Below are 26862 nucleotides of genomic sequence, written 5' to 3' on the forward strand. Positions count from 1 at the left end.
TAAAAATAAAGATATAACCAGTACACAGGATTCTAAATATTCCTAATACAGATAAATGATACGTGGTACAAATGGGACGCAGCAATTGCCCTGATCTGACATTATATATTATATAATGTAGGGGGCTCAAAACAGCTTGACCGCACAGATGTCATGACAGGCTTAGAGGCCCAGACACAGCTTCTGTGACAGGCTTACCAGCAGGTAACACCCAGACCCAGGAAAAGCAATAAGCTGACCCCACCCAGGGAGGGTCTACATCTAAGGAGAAGTACCTGACATCCCAAACATTCTAACCATTGATAAGATTAGATAAGATGGCTAGATGTCCCAGAGTCTAGCACACACCTGTTTCTGTTTCACAGATACCCCTAGACAAATGTCAGACAATCAGGGTCCTGAACCCTCAGAAATCCCCTCACCCCAACCTCTGCTATGATAAAAACTCTACACCCCCTGAGCTCAGGGCTCTCTGCTTTCACCCCTGCGTCGGACAGAGACACCAAGTTCAAAGCTTGAATATAAAGGCTATTCGCTTTTACATATGTATTTGGTCTTCTTGGTGGTCTTTTGGGGGTCCCTGAAATCTGGGCATAACATATAATGTATTAAAATGCACACCTTGCTGCTGTGGGATAATGCTTTTGCACACTGTAAAATTTGTCATGTGAATTGATTTAATAAAATGTTCTATATTTCTTTCTTCTCCATCTTGAGATAACATGTAATCTTTCTGTCTCTATGAATTTGTATATTCTATATATTTCATGTAATACAATTCTATAGTATTTGTCCTTTTTTGAATATAAAAACATTTTATGTACAACTGCAGGAGAAATAATACACAGATAGCTTGAGCATAAAAACAGGCTATAATTGAAAAGTCCTGGGTTATTTGAGACTGAAAAATATTTTCTCTGTAGAAAATAGTAAAAATGATAACATTTCCCAATAAGCCCCTTTAAGCCAAATAATAGCGGAATTAATATTACATGTATATATAGTTTAATTTAATTGCATGTACTATTCCATTATATAAGTATGCCATGTTTTGGCTATATATTGTGCCATTAAGTTTTTTAAGGTTTTTCCTGTTTGGGCTGTTGTTAACAATTCATACAGTATGTAGAACTTTAATTACATATATACACATGCCTCTCTCTCTCTCCTCTCTCTCTCCTCTCTCTCTCTCTCTCTCTCTCTCTCTCTCTCTCTCTCTCTCTCTCATCACATAATTCTCAGACAAGACAAAGGTCTTTTAAATTTTTCTATTTGACTCAACAACATTCTTGTTTATCTTTGTATAAGTATCAAGTTATTTTAGTTGTTATGCCTCTATACTAAGTTACCAGTAATGGTAAGGAAAGACCTTTATTCATTAAAAATATATCCTGCTTGCTTTCTGACCTTAATTTATTATTAAGAAATAATAGGAATACAGAACAATGATTTCCTAAGTACAGAATCTCTGTTTTGTGTGATGGAAAAGCCCCACAAATGGACAGTAGTACCAGGACATAATATCATGAATGTAATAAATCAATGCAATTATTGTAATTAATGAATATCATAAATATAGTTATTGAATGAATACTGTGAATGTAATCAATGAATATCAAAAATGCAATTAAATCATGAGTATAATTAATGAATATCATGAATGTAGTTAAATAAATAAATAGATAAATGCTAATTGGTCATTTTATTATAGGAAGTATAGGCGGATCAACCAGACTAGCAGAATTCTGGAAAGAGGAAAGGGTGGAGTCCAGGAGCAGCCACCAGACACCAAAGGAACAAGATGAGAAAGAATGCTCATCTGAGAAAAGGTACCAAGCTACAGGGCTAAACATAGATAAGAATTATTGGTTAATTTAAGTGTAAGAGCTAGTTAGTAATAAGCCTGAACTACTGGCTGGGCATTTATAAGTAATATTAAGCCTCCAAGTCAATTATTTGGGAAGCAGGTGCCAGGTATTTAGGAACAGGCAGGCAGGAGAGAAACTTCTGCCTACACATTACCCCATAAATGTGTGTATGTGTGAAATGTAGAATATATAACATGTATAACTAAATATACATATTAACAACCTGAGCTATCTGCAAAAAAGTTAAAATAATAAAAGAAACTGCAATTATAAGGTAGAGATAACTCTGGCTGCTATTAGAGAATTGAAATTAGGCAGGGACAGATATATAAAAATCAGTTAAGATTATATTACTATAATTTTGATTAGACAGTGGTTTAAAGTAGGATACTGTAAGGTTTAACTTAATGAAAAAATATCTGTGGAAGACATACACTGGTTTCACTAATCCCATGATGATCTCCGGTTGAGCGCAGACAGCACCTGTAATCTCCTCTAACCAGCTGAGTATGTTAGAGAGACTTGATTAGATGTTCTGAGTTGTATGATGTGATGCAATGTTACATGGCTTAGGACCTGTCCCCTGTACATGCTACCTGGTCATACTCTTGCAGTAATTGGTTTGGTTGTTAGATCAACACTTACAGAGTAGTTTAACTGTGGTCACTCACCACATTTCATCTTAGCAGACAGGTTATGATATCTAATCTTACATTATTACAAAAAGAATGGTCAGAGAGGAAAAATGGCATATTTTCAGAAAAAGATAATATTAAAATAAATCTTAGAGTATATAATTAGAATTACTCAAACAAATTGCTATTAATCTCTTATACTTAATTTATAATTAAAATATTTATTCTAGCATAGAAAAAGTATAGTATATACAGGCTTTAGTATTATGCAAAATTTGAGGTATTCACTGCACATCCTGGCATGTAGTCCCCCACACCCCCTTCCCCCAAGGATAAGAGGGAAGGAACCACAGTAGAAACTCCAAGGTTAATACATAAGCAACTAAAAGTATGATCCTGCCATTCAGGTGATAAGAAAACAACTAAAAGTTATAGGGGAAATTTTATGTGCGCACACACACACACACACAGGCATGTACTTACATGTACATGTATGAGAATTATGTAGAGAAGCCAGTAAGATAATACTTTGAAAACCCAGTACCTTTAGTTATACTAACAATGAGCAATTAAACATTGCCACGAAAAAAAGAAAGCTTTCTAAAAATAGCAAAGCATATAATATCCTTTAAAACATGAAAAGCATAGGATTAATATTAAGACAACTATTGGTATAAGACTAAAAACTATAAGTATTATACTAAGCAGACACAGATCCTACATGCATGCTAAATTTAGCAAAAAATGTAAATTCAAGTTAAATATATCATAATCAAAAATACTTTCACTATAGTAACAGTGAATTCAAATAATTTAATCAAATAATTTATATAATAATTAATCAAATAATTTTTATAACCCAATAGATAATTCTCCTTGTCAAGTGCTCACTACTTTCCAATATTGGAAGAGGTGTAACACACTTCACTTAGTAGTTAACACCACAAATACAGTCACTATCAACATTTCACCCATCGGGAACCAGGAACAAAAGAGGTTAAGGATCTGACCTTATATCACTTCTGCAATCAGTCACTCAGGGATGCAGCCACACAGTGTAATATATATGCTACACAAAATACTCTAAGATGAAAAAAAGTCCCTCAAAACTGTAAATCTTCTATGGGGAAAAACTATAAAACCTTAATGAGCATAATTAAACAATACTTAATTAAATGGAGATATATAGTATGTTTATAGATTAGAAAATTTGGCATTATAAATATGCCAATTCATTCAATGTTGATTACAGAATGAACACAATGATAATTATAATCCCAGTAGTGAGATCAATATGACAAGCTGCCTTTAAATTTTATGTGGCAAGAGAAGGTCAGAAAGCAAGCAGGATATATTTTTAATGACTAAAGGTCTTTCCTTACCATTACTGGTAACTTAGTATAGACATAACAACTAAAACCACTTGATACTTATACAAAGATAAACAAGAATGTCATTGAATCAGATAGATAATTTTAAAAGACCTTTGTCTTGTCTGAGAATTATGTGACCACATGTGGTGGGTATTGTGTTCCCTGAAATTTTGTGTGTTCCCCGAAATAAACATATCTGGGGTCAGAGAACAGACAGCCACTAGAACAAAGCCAAAAATGGTGGCTAGAAAATGGGAAGAGTAAGCCCTAATAGAAGTTGGGCGGTGGTGGTACACACCTTTAATCCCAGCACTTGGAAGGCAGAGCCAGGTGGATCTCTGAGTTCAAGGCCACTTTAGAAACAGCTAAACGTGGTGACCCATGCCTTTAATCCCAGAAACCCAACCTTTAATCCCAAGGAGTGGGGGCAGAAAGAGAAAGGTATATAAGGCATGAGGACCAGGAATTAAAGGAGAAAAGCATGTAGTTAGTTAAGCATTTGGTTGGTTAAGCATTCAGGCTTTGGAGCAACACAGTTCAGCTGAGATTCATGTGGAGGAGGACTCAGAAGCTTCCAGTCTGAGGAAACAGGATCACCTGAGGAACTGGCGAGGTGAGATAGCCGTGGCTTGTTCTGTGTCTTTGATCTTCCAGCATTCACCCCAATAACTAGCCTCAGGTTTGAGTTTCATTAATAAGAACACTTAAGATTCATGCTACAACCACACACAAACACAGAGAGAGACAGAGAGAGAGAGAGAGAGAGAGAGAGAGAGAGAGAGAGATATGCATGGATACATATGTAATTAATGTTCTACATGCTGTATGAATTGTTAACAATAACCCAAACAGAAAAAAACCTTAAATATACACTTAATGGCACAATATATAGCCAAAGCATGGCATACTTATATAATGGAATAGTATATGACAATTAAATTAAACTATATATACATGTAATTTTAATTTTAATAACATAATGCTACATAGAAGAAGCCAGATATGACAGGATATATAGTCTATGCTATCATTAACATAAAGCCCATGAACAACAAATTAAAATGTTGTTTAGAAATACATGTCTAGAAAATAAAACATTTAAAAAATGTTTAAATACCATAAAAAATACAAATAATAGAGCCACTTGGGGGCTGGGGGGAGAAGTAGCCATGAAAAGACAAAGTCAATAGTACTAGCAAATTCTCACTTGATTAGGATTGCAATGGGTAAGTGGTCATAACAATTTATTAAACTGCATGTTTAAATTTTATTTAATAATTATTTTAATATTTCATTAAAAACAACTGTTATGCTACAGTGGATAATGAGGAAGACTATATCATTATAGCCATAAGAAGTGCAAATTCATATGTGGCTCATAAACAGATGCAGAATACTAATAAGAAAGTACATTTTAATGGTGATGCATACAGATTCTTGCCAGACTTGATAACAGCTAATGCCATTTGCTCCTTAATTATGCATTCATCTAATAAACAAATCTTAATGGCTCACTAATTATACCAGCATATTTGTATAAAACAGCAGATAGACTAAACATAGAAGGAAATAGCACTTGAGTAAAATAATATTATTTTTGCCAATGTGATATTAAATCTAATTTAACAAAGTTAATAAAAGTATACATGTTATTTCATTATTCTCTCTGTACAGTAAATCAGACAAATGACTAGCAAATATATTTCAAATCTTACATGAGATTCATAAGCAACAGCCCATTAGGTTTGATTTTTTATTCAACCCAATTCAAATGTGGAGGGGGGATACTTCTTTTACATTTAAAGTAACAAGGTTATATTCAGAAATATTCCTTCAAGAATGAGATCCTGACAAAACTACAAGGAAACTATTCCAAAGAAATTCATCAATTGCCTTTCTTAAACCCAAAGTCACTGGTAAATCATAAACATTTTCAGAACTTCTTAGAATGAAAAAAGTACAAAAAAATTTTAAAGCACATTTATGTAATGTTGTCAACAGCAAACTAAACTTCAGTCTTAGAAGACTGTATATATGAGTAGTCCTAATATGATTAGAAAGAAAGGGATTGTTGTCTCACAAAACCATCTCAGGCAATGTCTTATCGGGTCACTTTTGTCTCGAGAAACCTCTTTATACCAGCAGACGGACAAGGACTAAGCAACAACCTTATTCTCTATCTCAAACAACACAAAACAGGGTACAAGTAAGGCACTAAATTATGACATTGTGGTTCCCAAGAAGCCCAACAGTCCTGTACTCTTGGGAGTGTGAGTTGTTGAATGAAGGTGATACACACAGAAGAGCTAGTCAGCCTATATAAGTCTTTTTCAAGCATGGCATGAGACTAAACATGGAGGACTTGAAACCTTTTGTGACTAGGAGAGCATCTGAACAGCTGTGGACATGCTCGGTAAAATAGCTAACTTCAGTTGAATCACACTTACTGACAACATCCCAAATGGCCTGCTCACCTCACCTTGGGTACCAAAGGCTGCATCTTCATCTCCATTAGACATCTGAAGCACCTTTGCAGGATTACTTTGTACACAGTCCTCAACATCATTATATTTTTTCTCCCTAGCTGCCAAAGGTAGCCCTTTTATAAAGAAATACAGAAATCCCTAAAGTATATTCCAAAATAAAACAATCCCAATTTAAGAGCCATATTTGTACATACTAGAAAGGGAGAAATGCAAGGTATCAATGAACAGCCAAGAGGTTTTCCTAAGACTTCTTGTAATAGCAAAAGCTATGCACATCTTTATTGTTGCTATCAATACCCTGTGAAATACTGAAAACAGATACGTGCAGCAGTAAACAAACTTCTCATACACAACCGGGGAATTGGAATTTCTGTCTAATCTATCCAGTGTTAAGTTTCCCTATACCCAGTTATAATATATAATGCATCTGCTCATTATGTGCAGTGAAATATATTATCATATAAACTCTCTTTACAAGAATGCATCAGCATAGCCTATAAAACTGTCCCGCTGACTTGGTCAATATGCACACAGAAAGCATGTGCTTCCTTCCCTCTAGTGTGGACAGCAATGCAGCTGCCATATTTTCCCAACTTAGTGCAAGACAGTCTCAGATGTGGTGCCATGTAAGACACCATCAGGAAGGACGATTCTAATGTTAACACAAGAGTAACTGAATGAGGAGGAAGTACCTCCCTCTACGTGTTTTAACAACGAGAGGGTAAGAGATTCTTAAAAATTGAGAGATGCTAACCATCTCAGTAAAACTTCCAAATACCATTGGTAAGAAGTGTTTAAATGGTAACCCTAAAATGCTTCATAAGTTGCTACACCTTCTGGAGTTTACACCTCTGAGCTTTGGGAGCGACTGATACTGTTTGTATATTACTCTGAACTACTTATCAACTCTGTCAGTTCTGTGTGACCCAGGGCAGAAACCAAACCTGAATCTCAGTCTCCACATCCTGAGCAAGTCCATCATTTGGGCTTTTTAAAACCCAGCAAACTCACCACTAGTGCACATTTTAGTGGCAGATCGAGGACTGCAAGAGCATCTTGCAAAGTGCGCTGCAAGAACTGCACACAAACTCCTAGAATTTTGGCGTAAATCCAATTGCTTTTGTTTAAAAAAAAAATACCCATTATTTTGTCCTGTTTCGACAAAAATAACAGCAAGCTCTCATGGGGTCATTCTGTCCATCATCCCATTTGGGCAGGCTCAAGAGGAGCTGAGGAAAAGGGACCTGTTACCAAAGGGATTATTTTATCTCCTTTGCAGAAGTAAACAGCCCTTTACTGAGAATTTATGTAAGGCAAAGTTCTTCTCTCAGTTGCCCTGCTCAGTGTTTGAAAACTTTCATTACAGGGGTCTCTGGCTTCCTAGGTTAGGCTTAGAGCTAGTATTTTTTTTTTTTCCTTTGTGATTTCTTCCTAATACTTTTACTTCTAGTCCATAAGAAAAGCACTGATTTCTGCAGGGTTGATTTCAAATCTTTCTCATTTACTGAAAGTATGTATCACTACTTAGTTTCCTGGAGAGTCTGTCAAGATCTATTAAGCATAGCATTATTTTATCTGCAAGACCACACATATTCATAAGAATTAATATTGCAAAACTGCCAATATTGTCAAAAGTAATCTCCAGATACAGATAACCCCCATAGAAATTCCAATGACCTTGTTCACAGAAAAAAAGTTGGGGGGGATCCCACATTTCTAAAAAAACATTGAATACCTCAGGCAGCAAAACCAAAAACTAAGAATGAAATTGCGCAAAACTTCATTGTTTTTACACAGCAAAGGAAACAACTAAGTGAAAAGATAAGCTACAGGGCTGTACGAGACCTTTGCCAGCTATACATCTGTCAGAGAAATCATGCATAGCATGTATAAGAACTAAAACAAAAGAAATCAAAGTCAATACCCCAAAAGCAAACTATCCAAAAAATTAACAAGCAAATAGAATGATAAGCCTTCAAATAATTAGGTATCAACGACTAATGACAAGAAAAGGCATAGCTCCAGGCTGATCTCTGTGAGTTCGAGGCCAGCCTGGTCTACATAGTGAGATCCAGGACAGGCACCAAAACTACACGGAGAAACCTGTCTCCAAAAACCAAACAAAAAGAAAGGCATAGCTCTGCTGGTAGAGTGCTTGCCTATCACTCATAGTTCTTGCTTTGGCCTCCAACAGCACACAAACCAAGCCCAGTGGCATAATCCCAGAACTTGAAGGTGGAGGCCGGAGAATCAGTTCAAGAGCACTCTCTACTATAGAAGGAGTTATAATCCAATGTAGATTACATGAAATCCTGCCTAAAAAAAAAAAATCCAGGGAAATGCAAAACTATATAATATTCTATTAATCTGATTGCTGTAATTAAAAAAATAAATAATGATAAACGATGTTAAAAATGCAGTAATAAAGGGAATTTATTCTTTATTACTGGTGGGAATGGGAATTATCCTGCAATCAAGGTTATCAATGTGGATGCTCCTCTTTGGGAGCCCATTTCAGGTTCCTCGTAGCTTTACTCAGCAGGTCCACATAGAGAGGATGATTAGGGCCATGGGCCTGAGTGCAGGTGTCTGAGATGGTCTGCACTTGGCTGTGCTGGGGGGAAGGAAGTCTTTTTCTCCACCCCTTGGCGTCTCTATAAATACCCTGGGGCAGAGACAGTTAGGGCCATTGGAAAAGGTTCCAGGTCCTCTAGAGGCTATCTTGTACTTTCTATCTGTTTATCTCCACAGTCTAAATCCTCACACTCAAGAAAACTCTGGGGACCTGTGGGGTTGGTGGGTAAACACCCCACACTCCCTACAAAACTGCAAAAACAAACAAACAAGAAAAACAATAAAACATCATAAAATCCAGATGTACCACTTCTGGGACTGTATCCAACATCTAAGTCAGCAAGCTACAGCCATACCTGCCCATCCATCTTTACTGCAATATTCACAATATTCAAGTCATGGAACTAGCCTCGGCACATGTTAACAAACAAACAGGAAAGAAATGAGGTATGAAAACACGATGTGGAGTTTCAATCAGCCATTAAAAGAGAATGAAATTATGTTATTTGCAGGAAAATGGATAAAGCCAGAGATTGTGTTAAGCAAAATAAACTCACTCAAAAAGAAAAAAAATGGAGCAAATGAAACCATCTGGGAATAGGACGGAAGCTAGAAGAGCAGAAAGGAGCAGGAAGATGAGGGTACAGGGATGAAGATGGTCAAAGTACATGATACATTTAAATCAAAACAACTTCATGAAACTCATCAACAGGCAGTTTGGTGGTGGCACACACCTTTAATCCCAGCACTCAAGAGGCACAGGCAGGCAGATCTCTGTGAGTTCCAGGACAGTTACACAGAGGAACCCTGTCTCAGAAAACCAAAACCATGAACAAAAACAAACAAACAAAAAAACTCATCAATAACTATGATGAATAATACACCAAGAAAAATGTGGATTATTCTCAGGGAACCCTCTATTTACTTTTCCATTGATCTTCTCTTTTTATTTTAATTTACTTCGTCATTTGACAATTTCCTATGAGTATGTGATGCAATCCAATTACTCACTCCTCAATATCGCCTCTTGCCTACCAAGCTTCCTTTATCCCTACCAGTCCCTTTCCTAGATTCATGGCTTTTATTTTGTGACTCATTTAGTTTAATTGAAAGACCCCAGACCCCTGGGATACTTTCGTCTGTGGGAGGGCACCCCAGAAACAAAGGTTCCAAACCAGCAGATGCAACAAGCAAGAGGAATTTATTCAGCGCTGGCACGAGCGGACTCTCTATCCTGGTCAGTCAGAGAGCCCCGAGCAGTGGTTACAAGCATTTTTAAAGGCAGAAACTACAAAATTGGGCCCTGGGTTTGGCCCAATTTAAAAATCATCATATATTTCAGCAATCATTTTGCTATGCGGGAAATTTTGTAACACTCATCGTAAACTGGTTGGCTCCAGGGGAGATCTAGGGGGAGCGGTTACTCTGGAGGGGAGTTCGCATAGTTACAGGCTTGTGATTGGCTGACATTTGACCTAGTTTGCTGGACTCACCAGATGGTCCTTATCTTGGGTCCCACTTGGGGAATTTTTAAACAGAGACTTATGTTCGTTTATTTTATTTTATTTTATTTTATTTTATTTTATTTTATTTTATTTTATTTTATTTTATTTTATTATCTATAATTACAGACCTTGTCCCAAGGCCGGCGTCTGGACTCTGAAACTTTTTACTTATTTCCGGGGAGGGGATGGGTCAGTGTCTAACGCAAGCAAGTTTACAGAAGCCAAGTCAGCAATTTGCAATTGCAAAATGTATCTCTAATTTTTTTTTTTCTCATAATCAGATCCATCTGTGTGCACAGGTTTGGAAACTATCCACTGAATCCTAGAGGAGTCAGAAGTGCTTATCTTATACTCCGCCTGTCATCTTAATACACCTCCTAAGGGTTGCATTCTGAGCCCCTGGCCGTCCCAGTCATCAGCCATGGCCCATAAAGCTTTAAGATTAATACCCAAATGCTCCTCTTTCCAGACGCAGTGAGTGAGTGAGTAGATACCGTCCTTTAAGATTCCCCTCTTAGAAATCTACATGGTCAAAAGAGCAGCAGGTGCAGCGTGCGCAGTCACATCTATAAGCCAGACGTAGTGATTTTTTTTTTTCTTCTGTAGCTAGAGAACATTTCATATAAACTAGAGATTATGCTGCACATAGAATTCATATGTTGGTAAAATTTACTGTGTTCTTGGGGTCAGTTTAACCTTATTCCACAGAAGCGCCACTTTCCTCTGATAGCTGAGTGTAATGTGCGCACATAATTGAAGGTCTGATTATGTTTCAGACTGCTTCTTTCTTGGCCCGGCCTTCTCCAACAAGAGAGTGGGCAGACAGCAAAGGGTACAAATAAGCAGTACTCTGTCAGTTCAGAATTAACAACCTGCAAATGGGATAAAGCAGCTTAAAAGAGATCCCCATGAAGGATTTCAATGAAAGCGGTTTGAACTCTCAATAGCAGTGGAATACTTGCTAAGCGCCATGGGGGATGGGGGGTGTTACAGCCCTGGGAAGGATCTGTAGCACAAAACTCTCAGGAGGTGCAGGTGTCAGCTGAGTGCAACCCCTGATATCTACAAACACCCTGAAGCCTGGAGCAATAGGATGGATGCAGGGGTGGGGCCCCGGGTCTTTGAGGCTGGAAGCAGCTGCAGAGACAAATGTCCCACAGTTGTGCTGGCTAGCTTTATACCAACTCAACACCAAGGACAGTCATTTTGGAGCAGGAAAGCCCAATTATGAAAATGCCTCCCGCAGATTGGCCTGAGGGCAAGCCTGTTCTTGATTGATGTTTGATGTGGGAGGGCTCAAGTCACTGGGTGTCAGTACCACCCCTTGGGCTGAAGGCCCTGGTGGATTCTAAGAAAGCAGGCTGAACAAGCTATGGAAAACAAGCCAGGAAGCAGTACCCTTCTGTGGCCTCTAGCTTCAGATCCTGCCCCCAAGGACTTTGATGTGCGAGTGTAAGGTAAATAACCCTCTCTTCACAAAGTTGTTATTGGTCAGGGTGTTTTCTCACAACTAACTAAGCTAGCAGCCAGGCAGAGCATGGAGTCTTTCAAGGATCGGAGAGAAGTCTCTCCGCAGGCTGGGTCCTGGAGGCTGGCTCCTGGTGCTTCTCGATGAAGGTAGAGCCTCGGAGTGTAGAGAGCTGTTAGTGAGTCTCTGCCTTGGTGAGTCTTGACAACAATCTTCCCTCTCTCACGAGCAATCTGACAAAGAAGGAAGTTCTTAAGTCTTGGGGCCCAGCTCCGCGATGGAGCCAGGAGCTGAGCTCTGTCCCTTCTCTTCTTCTTCCATTAGCTCATGCAACAACTGGCTCTGAAGCCCCACAGCATCCCAATTTCTAAGGCTGCCAGGGCGCGAGCTTGGCCTTGATTGGCTGGAGGTTAAGTATGCAAATAAAATGAAGAAAAAGGATCGATCCAGGCAGAGCTATCAAAATGTTGGGGTGGGGGGTGGGGGGGAGGAAGCCCAAGCCTCCTCTAACTAAAACTGGCCGATCAGGTCCACCAGTCTCTGTCCCCTCCACAGGTAAGAAAGAGCCTGGGAAAGTCTTGGTCCGTTCTTGGTTGCTATGGTGACCCTGGCAGCCACCTGCTGCTTTTCCCACCCACCTACCAACACGGCTTTGTTCAGCCCGGGATTTGGTTGTTTCAGCCTCGTTTGTTTCTTTTGGGTTTCCTTTTTCTGAGGCTCCTGCTGCCCTCCAGCCTGCCAGAAGAGGGCTCAGTGGCTCCTCTGCCCCTGACGTTTGAGCCCCCTGGTCAGAAAGCGCCCTGGGTCAACTGGGGGTGACAACACTCGCCCACTCCCGACGTAATTCTGTTTTAGAAAATAATAACGCACAGTATCCTTCTACTGAAAACAGAATCCGCTCTTTCCCTTGGTTGTCTGGCCCTTCGGGGAGGGCTGGGCGAACCAGTCCTGGAGCCATTTCCTCCAAACTGGAACATTCCCTCCTGGAGGGAGGAGGAAGGAGGGAGGCGCTTAGAGGTTCAGGAAGTGAACCGGACAAATCCGGCGAAAACTGAAACAGGATTCCCAAGGTCCCCCCCCCCCCCACCTCCGCGTTGTAAAAGCCGTCGACCTCCGGAGTGAGAAGTTCGGGACTGCCTTTGGCCAGGAGTCCTGCGGGGAGCAGCCGAGGCGCAGCTTTGCGGAATCCTCACCCAAGCCGAGGTAGGCTCTAGGTAGCGGAGCGGCCAGGCTCCACTAATCCCGCCCCCGGCTCCTGCGTTGACCACGTTGGACTTGGGTGGACTTGGAGGCTGATCCGCTGTCAGCAATAAATGTCAGCGACGCTTTTCTAGAAAACCCACAGGACTGGCCGTCCTGAGGGGTATTCTAGAGTACCCCTCCCGTAGGTAGACGTGTAAATGTTCTCCTTATATCATTGAACCAATAAACAGTAAAGTAACTAACTGTTGGCTGTTGGGAGGGAAGTGACGAGGGTCTAGAGAACCCCTTAGCAACTCCTAAGAATGCCCAACTAGCACCAAAACCTAATGCAAGTTTTAAAAAACTCACTGGGGGCTCAAAACCCACAAAAAATCAGCTTTAGACACAGGACTGAAGATTCGACATAGAGCCCTAGGCAGGTTAAGTCTTTGAATAGGAAGCAAAAGGTGATAGGTAGAGGTGAGAACTACTAGCCATGCTTGTCTGTAAAGTATTTCTGTAGTAACCATCATCACAGGAGGAAAAGGAATTAATATAGCAGGTGTCGTGTGTGTGTGTGTGGGGGGGGGGGATAATGGTAATGGGACCCTCAGTAAGCCCAGATTCAAATTCCAGCTGCACAAATTAGTAACACCATCTGAAGCAAATAGATTTCTTTTTCCTGTGCCCTATTTGCGTCAACTATTTTTTAAAAGAGCCTGAAAATAACTACCTTAGGGAATTGTTCCAAAATGAAATAACTTAAATTGGAATCTGTGCATATGCCTAGGACTTCATGGCTTTGTGGAAGCATGACAGTATCAGAGAAGCAATGGTTTATGTTTTGGGGATGGTCTCAAGATACCTTAGTAGAAGATACTTACAAAATAAGGCAATTATAAAAATCATACAGGTATTAAATAAAAATCAAGTTGTAGGAGAAATAATACAGCCATACTGCACTGTTACTTAACCCATCAATGAATAATATTTATAAAGCCATGGTAATGTCAGGTTTCAAGGATGATCCGATTAACAATGTAATAAAAACTATAGTAAGGGAAGGAGAGCAGAGGAAATCTAAATTCCAAGCATCTACGTCCCTAAGGAAGAAAGACTGCCTCATATGCAAAAGGAACCTACTAAACTAACATAGGAAAAGCTGAGATTTCAATCCCACACATTACCTTACTTCTTTCTGTACTCACTATTCTCACACATCCATCCACATTCCCTCCACTTTCATCCCATATCTTGTTACAGTTTTGGATATTAAACATCACACAACACACACACACACACACACACACACACACACACACACACACACACGCCCGCCCAATGGCTCCCATGTGCTAGTGTTTAGAGGGAGGCCTTTCTTTTGGAAGTGACTGGCCATGAAGGTGAATGACCTCATCAGTGGATGTCCTTTCATGGATTCTTGGGTCGATAAGTAGGAGATGGTGGAAGCCGGAAGTCAGAACCTAACTGAAGGAAGTAGTCAGTGTGGATGTGCCTATGAAGATCCATGTCACCCAGACCTCCTCTCTTGTGCTTTTCCTAGCTGCCTTTAGGTAAGCAGCTCTACCTTACCCTACCCTTCCTCTGGAGGGCTGTGGACAGTCAAGGCTGCTCACCATCCACTGAAACCTAGGAAATCAGGAGCCAAAACAAATCTCTCCTACAGACTTGTTTCTGCTCGTTACTTTGTCACAGAAACAGAAAAGACTATCACCGGGCTGAAACTTAACCAGCTTTCACATCTTTTCCCCTCTGCTCCACCTTCATTTTCTTTTCCTTCACACTTCTTCCCTCCTCTTCCTACACTTCCTTCCCACACCCCTTCCCTCGCCTATCTCCCCTTTCACTTATTTTATAACGTATATTTTGATAAAATGGGTCCCTGTTTTAATATAATGTATCCCTTAGAAGCTTTTGCATAACCCAAGGCAAATCTCTGAGTAACTGTACTTTTATTTATTGGAAATACTGCATGCTTCTTTTAAAATATTACATACCACCAGGAGTGAGGAGGCAGGTACCTATCAAGGGTAACAGGAGTAATTCTGGGTGGTTTTGGCCTTGGGTATCATGTCTTCCACTTGAACACATTCTCAGTTTATCCCTTCCCACAGTCACAAGCCTCTCCTCTCTCTACCACTTTCTTTGGCTATTAATTCAGTGCATTCAGGAGAGAAGTACGCTTCATTTTTACCAATAATTTAAATCTGTTTGTACACTGTCATAAATTCTATAAAGTATGCCTTTACAAACCCCAATCATATATTATAGAATGTAAGCATCACATAAATATACATTTGTATATTGCCTGTGCTTGGGTGTGCATATATATCTTACTTAACCACAGTTCATTCCTTTGATATGAAAGTTTTCATCCCAGAGCATTGGAGAAAACTTCCCTGCCTGACAGTCAAAACCAAACGTGCCAAGATTTGTACAAACGGTGGCCGCGCACACCAGTTATACATGTAAGTCTGAAGATCTATAAAAGAAAGAAGGGGCAGAGTCAGTTTACCTCTGGGATTCTGCATGAGCACGAGCACTGAAGAATGAGGGGAAGCTCTGGAGAGTCTTTTCCCCTAACTCTGCTCACCAAACGCAGATCTGAATTGCAGAAAGGTTCTGGGACCTCCTGCAGCTGCAGTGCACTTTGGTATTGGTATATATAAAGTGTGTATGTATATATATGTATAGATTAGGAGCACTCTGAGATTGATGAATTTACCTATTTTGCAAATCTGAATTTCAGTAGAAGCTGTGTGTGTGCTCAAAGCAATGCCTGAGCCTGGATACACAGACACAGGGTTATAAAGAACTGATCATTGGCAGGTGAAGTGCACACATCTGTAATGCCCACCACTTGGCAGTCAAGGCAGAAGGTGGACAGCCTGGGCTACATAGCACAACTGCTGTATCAGAAAGAAACAAACATAAAAACAACAATAATTTTTTGAAGCCTAGAAATGATCATTGAAACCACTCTAGAGAGAATTAACAGATGACTGAAGACCTAGCTTTAAAAAAAAAAAAAAAAAAAGGTAGATGGAGGAGGAGAAAAAATTCAGCAAAGAGGAAAAAAAAAATCCCAAATCAAAAGAATGCAAACACACACAAACACACACACACACACACACACACACACACACACAGAGAGAGAGAGAGAGAGAGAGAGACAGAGACAGAGACAGAGACAGAGACAGAGAGAGACAGAGAGACTGACACTGACTCTCCAATAAAGCACAGTGCTTGGTGGAGACTTAAATATGTCCTGAGCTGGTGGAAGAAGTAAATTTCCTGAAGTTGGCAGGATGCAGTCACAAACGGTAAAATACACAGAGCTAAGAGGATAGATAGAAACGTGTAGTTTGAAAACGTGCCAGTCCTTTGACATCGACACCACCAGTTCTAAGGATTTTGCTGGAAAGCAATTATGTTTGTCCACGGCCTTATGTATGGCTTTAATTTAAAATTTCATAAATCCTATACAATAAAACATTTATTCACTGTTTAATCAATTAGCAACAGATGGTCATTTAATGTAAAGAACAAAAAGTACTGAGTGTGTGTATATGGACATGTGCGAATGTGTGCACGTATATAAACTGTAAAAATGAAAAATTTGTAGTCAAGACTATATTCTAGTTTCTGATACTAAAAATACTTTTCATCAGTTAATTTTAACTATTTCCCATTACTACTGTATTGAGATTTAACTTTAGCCCACCACACAACTGGGATACTGGGAATACATAATTAGGTGATTCGCTCTGATGGAATATGAACACTCAACTAAGTTTTATTATCTGTTAGAGCAACCACATTTTGGCCTAAATTTATTTCTAAAATCAGTATGTTACTTTTTCTCCTCCGGTCATATAGAGATTGGTCCTTCAGGAAAAACGAACTGAATTCCCATTCTACCCAGAAAGTGCCGCGCTTCCTGCTTGACCCCCGCCCGGGCGCCCGCGCTGCGCAGCGCCAAGAACGTCGTGTTGGTTGCTGAGGTAGACAAAACTGGCACAAAGTTCCAGGCTCCGATCGTTTTAATGGCAGAGACAGGAGGTGGCAGCCTAAAACCCCGGGCTTCGCGGTACTGATGAAGTCTCAGGTTACAGCGTGAACCAGCCAGAGAAGCAGCAGCCCGCCCGAGGAACCCAGGCAGGAGGGGGAGAGCGCTGCCGGTGGTCGGGGGCGACTGTCGGGAGCCGTGAAAAGGGATGAGCACGCCCGGCTGTGCCCCCAGGGACGACGGTGAGGAGAAGGACGAGGACGTGAGTGAACACGGCGATGTCGACCCGAAGCCCAAAGGCAAGAAAGAGCTGGAGCTGCACGCGAAAAGGGAACCGGACGAAAGGGCCGTCCGCATCCCCATCCCGGAAGTGCTCCAGCAGCGGCTGGCGGACGACTGCTACTACATCAACCGCCGGCGGCGGCTGGTGCGGCTGCCGTGCCAGACCAACGTGGGGGCCATCCTGGAGTGCTACGTGCGCCACTTCTCGGCCAGCGCGCTGGCCTCGGGGGACCGCCGGCCGCAGCCCCAGCGCGCGGCGCCCGAGAGGAGCGTGGGCCTCTGCCGGGAGATGGCGGACGGGCTGCGCATCACCTTCGACCACGCGCTCCCCTTGGTGCTGCTCTACCCCCAGGAACAGGCCCAGTATGAAATGGTGACTTCCTCCACCTTCTTCTTTCCCACCGAGGAGAAAGCCACCACCGATCCGGGCAGGAGCCAGGACGGGCCCTGGCCTGGCCCATCCACACCGCAGCAGCCCCCGGAGAGCCAGCCCGCCGCGGGGCCGGCCGCCCCCAAGAGGCGCAAAGCGGAGGCGGAAGCGCCGCGGGCTCCCAGGAGGTCCATGCGACACACCACCCACTGGCAGTCTGAGGACCGGGCCTCGCCCCAGGCCAAGCGCAGTGTGCCCAAGCTGTTCCCGCACTTGCAAAAGACACCTGTGCATGGCACATCACCTTCCCCCATTGCTCTGGCTCTGGGGACGGAGGGGAGTGCTATGTTTGCTGGCTTTGAAGGGACAAGTGAGGAAATAAATGAGGTCCTCTCCTGGAAGCTTGTGCCTGACAATTACCCACCAGGACACCAGCCACCACCTCCCTCATACATTTATGGCGCCCAGCATTTACTGCGATTGTTTGTAAAACTTCCAGAGATTCTTGGGAAGATGTCCTTCTCGGAGAAGAACCTGAAAGCGTTACTGAAGCACTTGGATCTCTTTCTGAGGTTTTTAGCAGAATACCAGGCTGAGTTCTTCCTGGAGTCGGCATATGTTTCCGCCTGTGAGGCGCACTACAGCAGCAAGAACCCCAGGACAATCTGCTAAAGTTTTGATGGCTCTGTAAACACAGCTGCTCCACCTGGCTCGGGGGTTTTCTGTTCTAGGGGGGCCCACCCTGGGGGAGGAAGGGCTCAGAGAGAGGGCAGGCTTGGGTAGTGGAGGTGTTCGCATACTGTAGTTTTCTTGTTGTTAAGAATGACTTCCTGAGCTGTGTGTGCTTGTCACAGGGAGGTAAAGTGGCTTCGTTAATTAAAAAACAAACAAACATGCTATTGCACAGGCTGTGTGTGACAGCAAGAAGCAGCCACTGCTGTGTTCGAGGGGAACATTCATGAAAACAGACATGGATTCCGCTGTCAGCCATCACAGTAGGTTGTTGTTGGCAAGAACCACACTGTGTAGATATTTCTTAGCATTCAAGCGTTTTTGAAGACTTCTAATGTGAAGAGACTAGAGAACTAGTTCGGCACATTTGAGTTCAGCACATGGACACAGGGTCCTCTCAGTGCTTTAGGGGAAAACCAACACTGAGGGCAAAAGAGAATTCGCAACATAAGAGTTTGTAACTGTTCCCTTTCTGTGAAATGTTATTCCTGGTGATCTAAATAAAGCTGGTTTTGTCCTGTTTGAAATAGTGCTAATTCGTCACAAAACCTCATTATTCTCATACAAAATTTACTGTTGGTGGATAGATGTAAAGTAAGAAGAGAAAACCAGTAATTCATAAGCTGTTGCACAAAGTAGATTCCTTAGATCTGAAGACAATTGACAACAGATATTAGATATTACAATCTCAATGAGAATAAAGGAAACAGTAACATTGGAGAATTACATTAGCATTTTAAACTATGTTAAGCTTAAATATATGTTTAAGGATTATGATATAAGATGTAAGTTTTCAAAAGCATTTTACAGATTAAAACAATTTGTAATCTGATATAATGAAAAGAGTTAATACTGAATGATGCTGTATTTTTTTTTTTTTTTTCTCAAGACAGGGTTCTCTGTGTAGCCCTGGCTGTCCTGGAACTTGTTCTGCAGACCAGGCTAGCCTTGAACTCCAGAGATCCACCTTCTTCTGTCTCCCCAGTGCTGGGACTAAAGGCATGTGCCACCACCGCTCGGCAGATGCTGTAATTTTTTTACTATAAAATAAGTAGTTTTTATGTTGAAATAAACCATCCTAAGAAGAATATATTTCTCTATATACTTCAGATGACTAGGAAAGATAAACTGCTACACCTTAGGAAAGATTAAAGTTTCCAGGTAACTTTTAATTAACCAATAGATTTTGCAAATAAATGTTAAAATAAATAAATAAATGCTTGGCCACAGGGTAGACAAGGAAAGTTCAGAATTGCTCAGTGTGTGGGAGCAACCGTAACGGCAAAGGTCACAGGAAAGGGGCTCAGAATCCGTTGTGTGGAACAGCAACCTGTTCCCTTCAGGATGCCTATTCCTTATGTGTCTGGAAAATCAGAGTCAGTGCTGATGGCATCAGAAACAGGCATAGAGCCTGTGGAGAGAGAGCACTGTGCTTCAGGGAGATGAGGAGCCTGCCTTCCGCAGATACTAAAGCTCAACAGGTAAGAAATGATGGATGGACACAGGAAAGGAGGGTGCAGATTATGGGAGGCTCTCCTCTGGTTTTTTAATGTGGGAAAATGGAAGGGAGGCTTAATACCATTGTTTCTTTTCTGCATCAATTACCTCACATTATCAATATATGAACCTTGGCAAACAGTAGGCTTGGAGAGAGTGATTATCACATCGTATTTCCTCATCATTGATCACCCTCATGTGGCACAGGTCTTAGGTGCTCAGTACCCAGAAGCAGAGAACACAAAGGGGAGAAGGGTCGTTGTTGTTGGTTGTTTTTTTTTTGTTTTGTTTTGTTTTTGTTTGTTTGTTTTGTTTGTTTTTTTTGGTTTTGTTTTTTGTTTTTTTTTTTTAATGTGTATGGGTATTTTGCCTGTATGTATGTCTCCATACCATGTGCACGCCTGGTGCCCATGAGGGCCAGAAGACGGCACTGGATTCCCAGGACCTGGAGGTACAGATGGTGGTGATCTGTAATCTTCAATGTGGGTGCTAGATATTGAACCCAGGTCCTGTGGAAGAGCAATAAGTGCTCTTAACCGATTAGCTATCTCTCCAGCCCCCAAAATGTAAAATCTGAAATTGCAGATATTCACTCAGGAAACTGAGGCAGGTTGATTTCCGGTGAGTTTGAAGCAAGCCTGGTCTACATAGAGACATCCTGTCTCAAAAAAAAAAAAAAAAAGGAGGAAGAAAAAGAAAAGGTATATGTTATGTTATATACAGAAGGGACTATATTGAGACACTCTGCTTACTCTTTCTTGGGTAAAGAGGAGAGGATGCTGATCTGTGAAGGCAGGTTCAGAATTAGGCAAAGCAGCTAACTTCTAACACACAGGTGGGAAGAGAGCGGCTCATGGTAGATGCTATGATTTATGTAGTTTGGGTGCACTGCCCAAGGATTCATTTTGTAGATACTTGATAGGTGCAAGAGCTTTTTTTAAATATATTTATTAAAAATTTTTTCATTTTACATACCAACCCCAATTCCCCCTCCCTCCCCTTCTCCCGCCTCCTCACCTCCCTCCCACTCTACCCCCATCCACTCCTCAGAGTGGGTAAGGTCTCCCATGGTAGTCAACAAAGTCTGGCAAACCAAGGTGAAGGAGAGCCTAGCCCCTCCCCATTGTATCCAGGCTGAGCAAGAGCAAGGTATCCCACCACAGGGAATGGGTTCCAAAAAGTCAGTTCACGTGCAAGAGCTTTTAACAGGTAGGGCCTAAAGTAAGGTCAGGAAGTCAATGGGATTTCACCTTCAAATCTGACTTCCCCACAGGCCCATTTCAGTTCCCAATAAGGTCCTGGTTAGTTTTATTACAAGACCTTAATTGTAATAAAAACAGCAAGACTGGTTCAGAACCCCCCACCCCCACCAGCTTCCTACCATGCCACAGGAGCTTTGCCTTCTGGGCATGGTGGGTTCCCTTTCTGTTTCTTCTTCGTTTTATAGCAGAGCTAGGGGCTGTGGCTCGGACACCAGTACCATACTGTTGAGACCTTCCAGCCATAAGAGTCATGAAACAAAATGCTTCATAATTACCCTGCCTCGGGGATTTTGTTAGAACAACATAAAACAGACTAAGACAGAGAGAGACAAGAGGAATGGGAGACCAAAGGAAACATTAATGTCTTCATCATTCATGGTAGAGTCAATCAATGCTGTCTGAAAATGAAATATGATACTCAAATCTCTTGAAGGGTTTTACATAATTTTACTGCTTAACCTTACAAGGATCCTGAGGAAAGTACTTACTGAAGTGAAAAAAAAAAAAAGAAAAGTTACTTGAAATTCAGCAGTTCCTTCCATCTCGCTAGGGTGTCTTTTCCTTACGGTAGAACTCAATTATAATTTAAAGTGGCACTCGTGATTCCATCTTCATAACTGAATTTATTTCCATGTATGCACCCTACTACCTGCACACACACACAGTGATGTCTAGACTAATTTTCTTCAGTGTTCATAATGACACTGTGAATTAAGACGAATTTTACTTAATTTATTATATTTAATTTCCCATCTTGCTTAATTTAGTCATAATAAGATAAATTACTGTTTGAAAAACAATGGGGAAAAAATGACTTTCAGACATAAGCTACTAAAGAGATGGATGAGCCACTTAAGGGGACAACAACCAGATTTACTTTGTTTGCTTTTATAGGGGAATAGGAGATCCCAGAGATCAACTTTTGACATACTAAGTTTTGATGCCTGAGAAATGTGTGAGTGAGATGAGATGTCAAAAGACCAAATGTGCTAAGAACTAAAAAGTGTCGGGGGTGGGGTCTGGGGGGGGGGGTGGGGGATTGGCGCAGGACCAAATCCACAGTATTAGATCCAGAGAGTCCCAGTGAGAGATGCAGAAATTACAGCTAAACAAGTATGTAGTGTTGCACAAGCAAAAAAATCATTTTTTGGTTTTGTTTTTTAGATAGAGTCTAAGATAGCTCACTCTAGCCTCACACCACTGTGTAGGCAAAGATAACCTCAAACAATTCTTCATTCTTCTGCTACCACTTCTCAAAGGTTGGGGTTACAGGCTGGAGTCGCCATGCCCAGCCACAAAGACAATTTGTTTGTTATACAGAAAGAAAGAATATCCCATTATTTCAAATGGTATTGAAAGTTACAACAGCATGAGAATTGGGCAAAAAGGGATGTGTTAGAATCATGGATGTGGGAGTGATTTTGGTCTTGCAAAAGATGGGATACACAGCTCTTGAGAGGGTCCACACTCAAAGCCAGCTTGAAGTGGGCCAAAAAGCAAACAGAGGGGAGCGAGGTGGGAGGCGGAGAAAGAGCATGGCGGCAGGGACGTGGGAGGGCGAGGGCAGCCTCTTTCGGTGTCTAGTGTTGTCTCAGTGTGAGGTGGGATGTACGGAGACGTGTCATCCTGCTGGGAATGGTCCAGGATGACATAAGAGGCGGGGAGGGGGACAGGGGCTAATCAAAGAAGCATCTTCTTGGGGAAGAGAGAAGTACAGTGGAAGATCTCTTAGGCTGCCTTGACAAATTAGACTTCAGAGTTCTGAGTAGCATATGATGCTGTTGAGAGGTGAAAAGCCATAAACCACATTTCACTAAGCCTCATATTAGTCTCACTGAAGTGTTTAGACACAAGTTATTTCAGATTTGCCATAATGCTATTTCCAGAGGTTTGAAGCAGAGAAATAAAGGGACAGATAAGCAACGGAAGTCTGACACACTCATGAGACTGTACGCGGACAATAATGGCACGATGAAGGTAGAGTCACAAGCACAGCACTGTGACTTTAAGAAGGGAAGATCCAGGTAAGATTCCAAAGCCACCCAATTCGATGCTAGGAGCTACTGCCACGAGACCTCAATGAACAATAAATAAATAAATAGTGCAATGAAACAACTTCAGATATTTCCCTCAAAACTACAACTGAATGAGACAATGAGAAGACTTCAAACTCCATAAGTTTATTACGATGATGGTTAACATTCATTTTCAGCTTGACAGGCTCTAGAATCACTCAAGAGCTGAGCCTCCGAGCATGTCTGGGAGAGGTCTTCCTGATTGGGCACACTGAGGGTAAGGAGACTTATTCTCAGTGTGGGCAGCACCTTCCCATAGGCTGGAGGTCTTGAACTCAAACCCAGCAGACAGCTGCCTGAGCACCAGCCTTCATCTAGCTCTGCTCCCTCACTGAAAATACAATATGAACAGTTGCCTTTCCCAGTGGGATGGAATGTGCCCTGAATCTGGGAGCCAATAATAAATCCTTAAGTTGTTTTTGTCAGGTGTTTTATTACACCAAAGGAGAAAAACAATGAATACAATTATTAGAAAACAAAGGAAGACAAAAAGTCTCTTCAAAAAGAGCTGGGGAGACTGGGAGCCGGCACAGTCGTTAAAGCACTTATTACCCTTGTAGAGGACCCACCCCAGGGTGCTCACAATCATCTGAAGTTCCAGTTACAAGGGGTTTGACACTCTCGCTTACCCTCCAAAAGCAACAGCACACATGATATACATAAATTCATGCAGGTGTGTGCACACAGGCACACACATAAATCATTTTTAATGTTTAAAAAAGCAAAACACTAATTTTAAAAAACTGTCAAAAAGCCCAAAGTTAACACGCAAACTCTTCTGCAGGAATACTTTCTCTGTAATGTGTAGAAGACTGCTGGTCTGGCAATATTTGTTTCACAGTGAAACAGAATGGACCTAGTTAAATACTGAAGCACACAAAGTACTATTTGTTAGTACTTATTACCAAGTTTTTATATGTGCCAGGCACTGTTTTAAGTCCCTTGAATTGTTCATGTGTAATTCCCACATCCCTGTAAGGATAATAATGTAAGTGTCCTGCATTTTAAAGCTGTGTAAATGCAGCTCCACCTCCCATAAGCATACAGTCCCAAGGGCCCAGGATGCACATTGTGAGAATGTACCACTCTATCTATCAGCAGTGGGATGATAGTACATCCAGACAGATAATTTTCTTACTACAGGACAGGATAATACAATTTGTACACTGTAAGAACACACAAAAAAACACTTATTACAAACTTTCATTTTTATATTATTTTATATAACTTAACAAAATTCTAGTAGTTTTTCCTTAAGAACAGTTGGAGAAAATATCACCAAAGAAATGTAAGGTGGCTGGAGAGGAGTGAGGAAGGGTGGGGCATGTTTAGCAGCTGAAGTCACTAGCCTCAAAGCCTGATTATCTGAGTTCCATCCCCCAGAATCCATATGGTAAAAGGAGAGAACCAACTTACATTGTCTCCCTGACCTCTACATACATTTCACAGTGTGTATGTGCATGCATTAAATGAATAAATGTAAATTCTAAAAGGAATATACAAGGGAGAAAGTATTTACTTAGTATATAATAATTAAAAACCCAAATCTATTTCCAATTCCTCAAAAGTCAAGAGTATTCTATTGAATTCTTTAAATCTACAATCCCCTTTTGCTTCTTGCTATGTGTTATTTCCAATGTTAAAAATTGAGAGTTAAAATTTAATGTGAAAACATGTTTTTGAGCTAAAGGACACAATATCCAAAAAAACTATAATAACTGCAGCTTTTTTATATTTTCTTTTGTCCAAGAAATCAAAAGATGAATCTCAACCATAAATGAACAGCAAAAAGTAAGAAGTTAAAATATAGAGCTATGAAATACACTACAAGCAAAGAGGCCGCTTTTAGAAGGGGCTTTTAGAAGAGACCACGCTGTAGTTCTCAGGTGGCACATTACCACTGGCCTCCCTCATGCCTGAGAAAGTTGCTTTGCTAACAAAAGGGGGAAAAAATCATAAATCTCTGAGAACAGCAATCCTTCTTGATTCAGCTGCTTTTCAAAGCAGTCATTTGTAGGTGGGAAAGCAAGCTACACATCTATATCTGAACAAAATAGTGAGAATTCCAAAGTCTCTCTATCCCTGACAAACCTGCATTCTTCCCCATTTCAACACACTAACTGAAACGTCAAGGAATATGACCTCAACCAGTCTTAAACCCCAAGAAAAGCAGAGCTGACAAGGAATAATCAATACCAAAGAGCAAAATCTGGGCCTGGATATCAACCATCCATGTCTAGGCCTGCTTCAAGGCTTTATTATGGCAAGAGTCTAGTCACAAACCAACTCAGATAATCTTCATGAGACACCTGGGAAAACTCAATGGAAACAATGCCCAGTGTGCCCTACACACTGAGCACAGATGACAGCTGCTAATCATGCAGAGCCTAAATTCAGAGAAAGCTACAGAATCAAACCTAGATGCTACAGTTTCCTTCTACTATAATGCTATACAATGACGGACCATCTTTAAATATTATTTTTGTTATCCCATGCAAGCACTTTCTGGATGTATGTAGAACTGGGCTGTGGAGACAGCTCAGTGTTGTAGGAACATGACGACTTGAGCCTGCTCCCAAGTACTCACATACAAGTCAGACACTCTTCTATAACCACAGTGCTTGTAGGCAGAGACTAGCTGATTCCTCTGAGCTCACTGGCCAACCAGTCTATCTCAATCTGTGAGCTCTGGGTTCACTGACAGGCCCTGTCTCAAAGAGATGAGAAAGCAACCGAGCAAAACATCTGAAATTAAACTCTGGCCTCCATTTGCACATATGTCTCCCATACATGCATATATACATACTATATATTCATTTAAAATGTACAGAGAACAAATACTTAATTTTTGCAGTTTGTAAAATATGCTTAATATTTAGTAGCTTACCTTAGACCAAAGATGTGTGATTGTTCATAATTCAGTAAAGAACGAATCTTAGCTTCAGAGTTCAAAATGATAAGCCTATCGATTATATCCTAAAAATAACAAAGAAACACTGAGACTCTACTTAACAGAAGCTACTCAAATAAAGCAAAAAGTATTCATTTAGATTTGCGATTCAAAAATGTGGATCACCCACACTGGAACTACTGGTAACTATGAGATATTGGGGTCAAAGATGTCCAGACTCATCCTAGAGTTTGTGAACTCCCTGGTCTAGGTGAGGCCTGAGCATTATGATTTGGAAAAGTTTTTAAACTGAGTTCAATGTTCACCCACATGGAGGACCATAATATACACCTAACTGTCGAATCGGCAAGCAGGTTGTATGTACAATAAAATAAAAATAAAGGTGGCCCAAATACAAACTACTCTGAAAAGCAAATATAAAATCTACAAATGTGAAGCAAAAACAGTTGATAAGAACATTTTTATCTAGTAACTACTTCGGACTATGTTAACAGCCTCTCTAGCTTGTGTAAATAAGTGGTTTAGATTCCTGGAAAAATGTTATCATCATCTAGGAACAAAAACAGATGATTGACAGATGACTGATAGATAGAAGGGCAGACAGATAGACTG

At 41.0% G+C, this 26862-nt stretch overlaps 2 protein-coding genes across 4 annotated transcripts in view; one reads left to right on the plus strand and one right to left on the minus strand.

The window, feature by feature from the left end:
• The window catches only part of Tbc1d32 (TBC1 domain family member 32), a 215240-nt gene that overhangs the window by 78019 nt on the left and 110359 nt on the right, over positions 1–26862 (minus strand). For both annotated transcript variants that reach the window (XM_036168805.1, XM_036168806.1), the window contains exon 22: positions 26227–26315. In XM_036168805.1, coding sequence (XP_036024698.1) covers positions 26227–26315 — 89 coding nt within the window. The remainder of the gene's footprint in view (positions 1–26226; positions 26316–26862) is intronic.
• Positions 11795–19037, plus strand: LOC118570385 (male-specific lethal 3 homolog). Of its 2 annotated transcripts, none has more exons than XM_036168808.1 (2): positions 11795–11898; positions 16992–19037. In XM_036168808.1, exon 2 carries the CDS (start codon positions 17330–17332, stop codon positions 18443–18445), a length of 1116 nt encoding a protein of 371 aa, XP_036024701.1. In that variant the 5' UTR covers positions 11795–11898; positions 16992–17329; the 3' UTR covers positions 18446–19037. The 2 variants fall into 2 exon arrangements, with proteins under 2 accessions (XP_036024701.1, XP_036024700.1); XM_036168807.1 differs by lacking the exon at positions 11795–11898 and adding an exon at positions 12619–13112.

Source organism: Onychomys torridus, chromosome 19 (assembly GCF_903995425.1).
Source record: "Onychomys torridus chromosome 19, mOncTor1.1, whole genome shotgun sequence".
Classification (NCBI taxonomy): domain Eukaryota; kingdom Metazoa; phylum Chordata; class Mammalia; order Rodentia; family Cricetidae; genus Onychomys; species Onychomys torridus.

What these genes read in the sequence shown, in the direction of transcription:
- LOC118570385 (XM_036168808.1), top strand. Translation starts at nt 17,330, where the DNA reads ATGAGCACGCCCGGCTGTGCCCCCAGGGACGACGGTGAGGAGAAGGAC.